At 44.9% G+C, this 9,961-nt stretch overlaps 1 protein-coding gene across 2 annotated transcripts in view; it reads right to left on the bottom strand.

Annotated features, from left to right (window-relative positions):
- Window positions 1-9,039, bottom strand: part of Adora3 (adenosine A3 receptor) — a 21,114-nt gene extending 12,075 nt beyond the window's left edge. The window contains exons 1-2 of one of the 2 annotated variants that reach the window (XM_023701747.1): window positions 8,396-9,039; window positions 1,647-1,655 (exon numbers count right to left, since the gene is read on the bottom strand). In XM_023701747.1, coding sequence (XP_023557515.1) covers window positions 1,647-1,655; window positions 8,396-8,748 — 362 coding nt within the window. In that variant the 5' untranslated portion in view covers window positions 8,749-9,039. Of the gene's footprint in view, window positions 1-1,646; window positions 1,656-4,909; window positions 5,966-8,395 lie in introns of those variants that run through there. The other variant, XM_012517031.2, reaches the window with a different exon arrangement.
- Between the last annotated feature and the right edge of the window lie 922 nt (window positions 9,040-9,961).

Below are 9,961 nucleotides of genomic sequence, written 5' to 3'. Positions count from 1 at the left end.
CCTCTCCTCTCCTTCTCTCCCCTCTCCCCCCTACCCAGGATCTTGTTATATCATCCAGGCTGACCTCAAATCTATAGTGATCCTCCTGCCTCAGCCTCCTGAGTGCTGGGATTATAGGCAAGCATCACACGTTTGATCCCCTCTTGAGAAAGAAGAGCCCTCCTCAGCTCACATAACTCACCATCTGGACCAGCAACAGGCTTGCATTGTGTACCACTGCTCTGCCTTGTGCCTAGATGTCCCCACAAGGCCTTGTGTGCTCATAGGACATACCACCCAAAAGGTGGTTAGCTTGGGTGGAATATAAAGGGACAGAAGAGACAATCTGCTTTGCTATCTCACTGCTTTGCTGTCTCTTGGCTGCCTGCTTTTTCATGAATTGTTTTTCCTCTGCAGTGCCCCCCTGCCATGCCACCTGCCTTGGAGACAGCTGAGTGGGAACTGAAACCTTGCTCCTTGCACTTTGGATGTTGAATATTTTGGCTCAGCAATAAGAAAAGTACCTAAGACACATGTGTTGTTTCATTTACTCATTGAAAACATCTACAAGTGCAACAAATGAGCTTCATGGAGAAAAGAGAAGAAAGGAAAGAAGAATCTAGAGATTTAAAGTGACTTAAGAGAGCTATAATGACAGACTACCTATCTGGACAGTGATCAAGCAAACAATTCAGAATATTTGAACAATGACTAGATAGTTGATATTATTAAAAACTAATTACTAGGCAGGTACAGTGGCACGTGCCTATAAGCCCAGGGTGCTGAGAAGCTGAGGTAGAAGGCCCATAATTATGGGCCCAGCCTGGGCAATTTAGCAATTTAGTGACACTCTGTTTAAAGTGAAAAATGTAGCTGAGTACAAAGACTGTGAATTCAATCTTCAGTACTAGAGGAAAAAAAAAAGGAGGAATAGGGCAAGGAGGAGGAGGAGAATAGAGAGAGGAGGAGAAGAAAAAAGAGGGACTTTAGATCTTTGTCAATGCTGCATGCAAAACAAACTTAGAGATGGCACCATGAAACCAAAGAAAAAGCAGAAACAAAAGTGGATTATATACAGATGGGCATCAACAAAATGCCTGAAACATGGACAAGCAGCCCCCTGAAGGATGTGAGAGGGTCAGTGCTACAGAGAATGAAGGACGTGTCTGTGAGCATCTTGAATATTATTTGATATTACCAGTTACACTGGTTCCTCTAATAGGTAGAATTAACTTGCACTCTACTTCGATGTGTAAATAAGAAGGGTACTAAGAATAAACCAAAGGATAATGTTTAAAACATCCTTTATAAATATAAACAAAACCATTTACAGATTAAATCATTTAAGGCCCAGAATCTCAATATAACTGGGTAGGGCAAGTGAGTATGGGCATAAATCAAACAATAAATTAGGAATTATTACAGCAGAACAATAGATATATGAGGGGTCATTGTCCTTTCACTTTACTTCCTATGTTTGAAATTTCCATAAAAAAGCAAAAAACACAAATGACTTTGATGTGAATGTTATTGTCTCGTGTTACAAATAAGGAAAACAGACTCAGTTTAAGAGACCCACGTCCACAGAACTATTTAAGTCACCATAATCTGATGCTGAATTGGGAAGGAATGAGTGGGGATGGCTCACAAGGACGACTAAAGGAAACACCCTGTTCCTGCTGCTTGTTTGTTCAATTGTCATAATACTGTGGGATCTTGGGGTGCTTTGTAGCTCACGATGAGGCACACACCTCATCACTCGAGTGACTGGGGTAACACACAGCACCCGTTTTCTCATCCCATCCTTCTCCACTCTTGTATCCAAAGGCACAGTGTCTCTAGTAAACGTGTTTAGATCTTAAGAAACTTACTGTTTACAGGGGCAACGGCCAGACTGCATAGAAAGACAGAATTCTGACTCACAACCTGCAGCAATTTGATCAGGAAACCAACCGCTAATCTACAATCTACAGTAAACCAGCCCATAGTCAGTCAGATTTGTAGTCAGATTGCTATATTTGGTGGAGATCAGGAGGCCAAGCAATAATCTCTGTTACAATTATCCCCAATTGGGCAAGACTTGGCTAATAAGTGACAGTTACCTGAATTTTTGTTCCCACTCCCAACTGAGGATTGCCCAGACATAGACCTTCAAGCAATCATATACAACCCCTCCTTACAACATCCCCGTGCTGTATTTAGGGCATGGTCTACAACACTTCTTATTTACACATCAAAGTACAGTGCAAGTGAATTCTACCCATTAGAGGGACCCGTGTAACTGATAATATCAATCAGGATATGGCAGAAACCTTCCTTTTTCCTGTGCTACAAACGATTAATTGAAGCTGGGTGTAGTGTAGCACTCTGGAAGGCAAAGACAGGAGAGCTGAAAATTGAAGCCTTCCCAGGGCAATTTAGTGACTTAATGAGACCCTATCTCAAATTTTTAAAAAAACAATTTTTCTTTTTCATGTGTTTGGTACAGGGTCTCACAACGCAGCTTAGACTCAACGTGATCCTCCTGTTTTCAGCCTCCCCAGCACTGGGATTACAGGTGTGTGCCACCCAACCCAGGCTCAGTGGCAGCTCAGTGTACCCAGGGGCGGGGCCTGTGTGGCTTATGGTGCTGGGAATGGAACCCCATCCCTGAACTTGCCTAAGCAACGATTTTTCTTTTTAAAAGGCTGGGGATAAAACTCAGCATAAGCACCCTGATCTACCAAAAGAAAAAAAAAAAAAAGTTAATTGGAGACCTTAGGGCTGAAAAGGCTCTAGCATCTTCAGTCCCTATATACTCAAATTGAAATTTGACTCAGTATAGTGAAGCAATAACACTCAAGCTCAACTAATCAGAAACCACCGAATTAACCTCTAATTAGGAACTTTAAATCAAACTTTTTTTTTTTATCTTGCTTTCACAAATACTTTATAAAAACCTCCCTCTGTTCCTTTCTCAGTGTAGTGGTCAGCCTTTAATGTGTGGCGCTGGCCGGCTCATGAATCCTTGCTCCCCAAACACAAATGTTGAAAGCATTAATATGGCTGAGACTACTTATCTACCAAGACCATGTAAAGCATCCCGTCCCTGTGCCTGTCCAGGCGTGCGCCAAAGGCCAGTGATGATAGCTGAATCTCTTGCGACAGCAAGTTCAGAATAAATAGCCTTTGCTTGTTTTTTGTGGGGTTTTTTGGTTTTTTTTTTTTTTTTTTTTTTTGGTATGTAGGCAGGATCTACAGGGTTCTACAGGGTCTCAGTGCATTGATCAGACTCCTAGTGATCCTCCTGTTTACAGCCTCCCAAGAGCTGGGATTACAGGTGAACCACCATGCCCAGTCTCAATTGCCAATTTAGTGCGCCCCGGGGGCAGGGCTGGCGTGACCTTTGCTTGTTTTTAGCAGGTTAGGCTTCACTTATTTCCACAGAGAGTTCACTTAATTTAATAATTTAAAAAAAGGTAAAGAAACCCAGCTACTCAACACCCACCTTTACTCCGACTTCTTCACATGGAACAGGAAAAACAAACTTCAGTTGTATCTGGATGGTCTTTTTACCTTTTTCCTAAGAATGAAAGGCCGTAGCTATGCTTTCGCCACTTAGCTGAGGGGAAGCTAGCAGAAGAGGGGCTGCTGGGGAGATTCCAGTGACCCCAATCTCTAAACCTGAAACAAGGTGGATCTCCTTGCTTCAAGCCAATCTCCTCCCTGATGACTTTTGGTTCATCTTTTTTGAATGCGCCTTCAAGAAGACATTTACAGTCTAAGAGCCTCTTCTGGGCTGATGAAACATCTTACCTCTAGGGCCAGGAAGACAGCTCAGTGGCATAAGCGCCTGCCTGGCTAGTGCAAGGTCCCAGTTCAATCCTCCCCCTCCCCATACCAAAAAAGCAAAAAATCTTACTTGGACAGATTCCCATTAGACAAAAACAAAACGGAAACACAACTCCCGGCAAACCATCAGTAGCAATCAGAGGAAAAAAGGAAGAGAAAGTTGGGGTGGCGGGGAGGGGGCTTAAAAGCAGTTCTGAAACCCAGGACCTACAGCGTGACTATCAGTACCAATGGACGGTCATTCTGCTTTATTGTGCCTTGACGGAAGTGGTCACTAAGTTTTCAAATTTAAAAACAGAACAAAACAAAAAAAAGCATGAGAACTAGCTAAGTGTTGCTATAGTAACTGGGTTAGAGATTATAAATTAAGGGCCCTGGTATGCACTTTAATAGGAAATAGAGAGCTGGAGCCCTAAACAAACCTAGGGCCTCTTACTATAGGTGTCCAAAATAGTAACAAAGCTGGGTGTGGTGGCACACATTATAATCCAAGGAATTGGGAAGCTTGTGGCAGGAGGATTGCTGTGAGTCTGAGGCCAGCCTGGGCTACAAAGTGAGCTCAAGGCCGGCCTCAACTACATAATGAGACCTTGTCTCAAAAAGACAAAAACTAACTAAATAAATAAATAGTAACAATACATCATCCCCACCTCCACCACCAGTGCTGGGGAATTGAACCCAGGGCCTTCTCATTGAGCGATAGTCCCAGACACTTTTGTTTTCCATGTTGAAGCAGGTTCCTGCTATGTCAGTAAGTTGCCCAGGTTGGACTCGATCTTATGATCTGTCTGCCTCAGCCTTCCAGGGTACTGGGGTTGTAGTTGTACCACACTCAGCTCTGTTGTCTTTTTTGCTTTCCATCCACTAGTGGTACTTCTATGAATGAAACACCTGGGGAAACAAATACAGCTCTCTCGCAATAGACGAGCGGTTCATAAAAGTGACAAATGCTTTGATCAGCCCAGGGGTGAGAGGCAAGGAGTAAAAACGTGAGCTGGCTTGGGGTAACAAGCAGGCTGAATGCCAGGAGTAGCAAGCTGGGTCTTCAAACCCCAAGTGATCTCAGCAAAGAGCCACACAAGAGTTAGCTATCATCTTTTATTTACTCAAATACACACGCAGGCAAATTCGGCAGCATAAGCCCCCGTTAGACTCAGTTCGCTGCTTCTGTTCCTACCACCTTCTAGGAATCCTGTGAGAGTCGGCTCTTGGCCTGAACTGGCACCATCACGGTTCAGTTAGAAGCCTTTGTTGCTAACTCAGTAGACACACTTCAGAATCCAGGCTTCTCCTTCTGTTTGGGACAAAGGGACACACTCAATAATAGCAATAATATATTGTCCTCCAATCAGGCCTCCAGAGAATTGAATTAGTGGAGAATAAGAAAACAACTGAAGTGGAGGTAGAGGCCATTAGTAAAGGTACAATGGCAGGCAATCAGCCAAGTGCTCCCACCTCAACGGAAGGATCCAGAGGGGTTAGGTCCGCAGTGTCCACTCATGCTGAATCTTAAGGTCAATGAGATGAAAAAACTTCTCTCATGGATAATTACTCAGAAATCTGCTCAATGTTTGAGTCCAAGGAATCAGAAATCTGGCAGACTTTACAGTCTTTGAGGATCAAAAAGTAGGTTTCTTTGAACTTCTTTATTTTGCAAGCGTAGACAATAGGGTTCATCATGGAATTAGCATGGGACAGGAGGATGCCCAGGAACATGATATCATCTGATATACTGACATCAAAGTACAGCGCACAGTTGATGATGGACAAAGGGAGCCAGCACAGAGCAAACAAGAAGAGAACCAGAAAGAGGGACTTAGCTGTCTTGAACTCCCGCCCATAAAATGCACCTGTCTCTTTGGAGGCAGAAAGGTTCTGACTGAGTTTATTCCGGATGACATGGAAGATGTTCAGATAGATGGCACACATGACAACCAGGGGGATGAAGATCCAGGTGAAAAAGCTGAAGAAGACCATGTACTCCATACTCATGGTGGAAAGGAAGGTGCAGGGACAGATGGTGACATTCTGCAGTTCTTTTGAGGCTAGTTTCCCATTCCAGCCAAGCATGGGGGTCAATCCCACCAGAAAGGACACCAGCCAACAGAGGCTCAAGGCCAGCCATATTCGTCTTTGAGTAGTGACCCTCTTGTATCTGTTTGAATGGAAAAGAGGCAGTGAGTTCACAGCAGGATTGCTGAACATCAGGAGGTGGAAATGACTGGGAGGGGGTGACAAGGCATAGACTATCTGTTCTCTAGTCTGTTAAAGGATTAAAAAATCATACAGCCTCGGGGACTCTGGCTGAACTCTACTGGATATGAAGACTAGATGAGCAGACAGTTATTAAAGAAAAATCCAGAAACTTCCCTGGGGAATTTTCTAAAGAATAATAATCTGGAATAGATCAGGACTATTTTGCCAAGAGTCCGGTGCTTTCATGCCCTGCTTCTGGGTCTATTTCCAGTCCAATAATTGTTTGGTTCATATGATGTAAGATTTAACTAAGTGCCCTGAGATCACCGGCCTGGCGGGAAATGATCTCCTAAGGCAGGCTTGCCTGCTGTGTGCTCCATTTGTGTGTCTGGCTCACGTGCAGATACAGATGAGGAATAAATTTTACTACACCTTCCCCACACTTCTCCTTGTGTCTCTCCCTGTGTCAGTACTCGGTGTTTGAGTTAAATGAATCAAGTGGTTTGCAAAGCTGTACTGAACTGCTTCAGAGAACTTAAAAGGCGACTCCAGTGAAAGTCATCATTTCTTTTGAAAGCATGCTTCCGAATAGCAACTCAAGCAGACTGCAAGAAGGAAACTAGCCTTGCTAACAACTGTTAGACTTGATCTCAGTTAAAGCTCACAACTGAGATTTTTTTTTTTTTTTTTTTTTTTTTTTTTTTTTTTTTTTTTTTGTATTTCAGGGAAGGTGTAGTTCAGGGTCTCACTACTAGATCAGACTTATAATGATCTGCCTGTTTACAGCTCCCCATCGCTGGGATTATAGGCTCATGCCACCCTGCCCAGTCTCAATTGCTGTCTCAGCGCACTCACTACAGGGTGTTCAGGGTCTCACTACTAGATCAGACTTATAATGATCTGCCTGTTTACAGCTCCCCATCGCTGGGATTATAGGCTCATGCCACCCTGCCCAGTCTCAATTGCTGTCTCAGCGCACCCTGGTGGCAGGGCCAGCACAGCAGGCCTGGGGATTGAACCCCCAACCCTTGTGTCTGCCTAAGCAGGCACCTTAATCCTCTGAGCTGTTTGGCTGGCCCCTCTGAGATATTTTTATACTATCCATTTGATTAATGGCAGTGGTGAAAATTGGGGCAGGGGAGATAGCCCAGTAGAATAAGCGCTTCCCTGGCAAGTGCAAGGGCCTGAGTTCAACCCCCAGTTCCACCAAAAAAAAAAAAAAGGGAAAGAATACTTACAGGAAAGAGAATGTGTAGAAAGCACTTTTTCTAAGAACTTTACATATGTTAACTCATTTATTCTCATGATGAAAGTACAATTATTACAATGTTTTTGTTTTTTGTTTTTGTTTGTTTGTTTGTTTGTTTTTTGAGGAACTGGAGATTGAACTCAGGCCCCTGCGCTTGCCAAGGAAGCGCTTATTCCACTGAGCCAGCTCCCCGGCCAGAAAGTACAACTATTATCCCCCACTTTATAAGAAAAAATGATGAGACAGACAGGTAACATGCGCAGTGGGAGTGGCGCAGCTACACATGAGGAAAGGCGAGTCTATTTCAGAGCATCCTAACCACTCTGAGGCCCTGGAGCAGAGGAAGTGAAATGGCTCGCCCGAGGTCACGCTGCAGCTCAGGGATCTGTGCACCTGAAGCTGGCCGGTGTCTCCTAGCCCCGCACTCTCCTCAAGAGAAGAGTGGTGCGATTCAGGACAGCTCAGGAATTTGATTTCTCCCTTTCCCAGTCTACTCTCTTTACCTGGTCAGATCAGAGGTCAGCACTTCTTTGTACAAAGGAGAAATTTGGGGGGGAAAAACTCTTACATCTAGTAAGAAGAAGAAAAAAGAAAATATACATTCTAAGAACATTTCTTAGTACCAGAGCAGGCACAAAACAGGAAGCAAAATTAAAACAATATGCCTAATGTGAAAAGGCACACAACCATCTGTTTATCTCCTTCTGTTCTTATCTTTCTGCTTCTTGTAAAATAAGATATCTTAGAGCTCTTACCTAATAGGTTTCTAGCATTTCTAAACCCAAGCGTAACTTTTGTTTTTGTTTTTCACTAATAATGCACAAAGCTTTCATCATCTTTAGCCATACTGTAGTATGGGACTGACCATATGCGTTCGGTCAGTAGATAACAGAGCAGACCACACCACTTCTCTGTTTCTCATTCCCAAGTCTCAGTTCATCATCCTAAGCCCCTCACTGATCATACAGTGAAAAAACATTTGTTGTCCTCTTCCAACTTCAGCGCCCTATTTGGGTTCACTTTCACTGAAAAAGCCTGAGATGGAACTTGAGTTGGGAGTGAGGAGAGGATTCCCATTTTCCAGACTCCTCTGTCACTGCAGCAACCCCCACCCCCCCATCCTCACTTCAAGCAGGTTACCTGACAGTGAGCTTGACCCGCAGGTATCTGTCCACAGCAATGGCCAGCAGGGACATGATAGAGGCGTGGGTGAAGACCAGCAGCATGCAGCACATGAACAGGCAGCTATAGAAGTGCATTGGGATGCTCAGGCTGATGACAATGGCCAAGGGTATGACCAGTACCCCAACGGCAATGTCAGCCAGGGCCAGGGAGACGATGAAATAGAAGGTGGTAGTCCGCAGACTGGGGTTCAGCTTGATCACCCAGATGACCAGCACGTTGCCCACCACAGCGAAGAGTCCGATGAAGGCCTCCATGGTGAAATAGGTGAATTTAACCCACAATGGGGTATCGGTGTTGTTGAATAGCATGCTGTCTCAGAGAAGCCTCCCAGATGATAAGTTAGCCAGCAGGATTTGTAGGGGCCACTAGCCCTAGCTCTTGCCAGATGTCTTTCCAGAAGTCCAGGTAAAGCAACAGTTGGAAACTCCCAGTTTGCTCATTCCTTCTCCTCTTTGCTGGGATGAGCTCTTGGAGATCCCTGTCCTTAGAGAGGGCCCATCCCAGGGCAATCACTTCTCATCCATGTGTGGGCCATAACCTCCTGGCCTCCCAGAAGCCCGGAGGACAGTTCAGTGTGGGCTGAGTCTGAAAATGCTGCTGCTTTTAGCTCCCAAAGCAGACACACTCAAGGCATCTCCCTCCCCTCCCTGCCCCCCAGAGAGGGCTTTTGCACTCCATCAAGATAAGCAACACTCATTAGGGTTGTACAGGAAGTGAGACAGTCCAAGAGGAAGTAAAGAGGTAGGAACGCAGAGCAAAAAGATGGAAAGAACAGAGGAGGAAGTCATGATTGGCATTGAGAAGGTTCAAGATGAGATTAGATATCAGAATGAATTCATTCAGGGACTATATGAGAGTGTGGGGCTGGGTAGGAAGAGCAGCTACAAACAAGGCCTGCACGATCCTTCTGCGCTCACATCTGCAATGCCAGCACTCGGGAGGGTAAAGCAGGAAGAGGGCCAGGAGTTTGAAGCCGGCCGGGGCTGCACAATAAGCTCAAGCCCTGCCTAGATCACACAGTGAAACCTTGTCTCTAAATAAATAAATAAATAAATAAAATCAACAAATGCCTGCTTTCTGCTTAATTGCAGGAAAGATTCTAGGATAGGAGGACCAACAGGAGAAGCAGAAGAGCAACAATTAGACTTCGGTAGCAGCCTCTAACCTTCACCAGACCTTACTCCTTCCTAGGACAGCAAGTGCTTAGAATCCAGCCATACGTGGAGACTCCTCATTGAACACAGCTGGGAAGCAGCCTTTGTGCCCAAGGTCCTTTGTCAAAGGGCCAAGCAAAGAGTCTGCTTGGAGAACAAAAACGCAGCATCACCTAGAGCCTCCACTGGCCTATGGCAAACCCATTTGAGGAAGCAACAGCAGGCTGGCCAGTCATGCAGAAAGGAGAAGAAAGACTGCACGCACAATTGTACGGCACACCCTGGAACCCTTGCTCCCCGAGCCCTACTTCCCAAACACACGCATCTGCTGGGGGTCAGACCCGCTGGAGCTGCTTACCTAGCCACT

Source organism: Octodon degus, unplaced genomic scaffold (assembly GCF_000260255.1).
Source record: "Octodon degus isolate 3935 unplaced genomic scaffold, OctDeg1.0 scaffold00140, whole genome shotgun sequence".
In the NCBI taxonomy this organism is placed as follows: domain Eukaryota; kingdom Metazoa; phylum Chordata; class Mammalia; order Rodentia; family Octodontidae; genus Octodon; species Octodon degus.
Note: the sequence above shows the minus strand (reverse complement) of the source record. Positions and strands in the feature narration are given on the sequence as shown.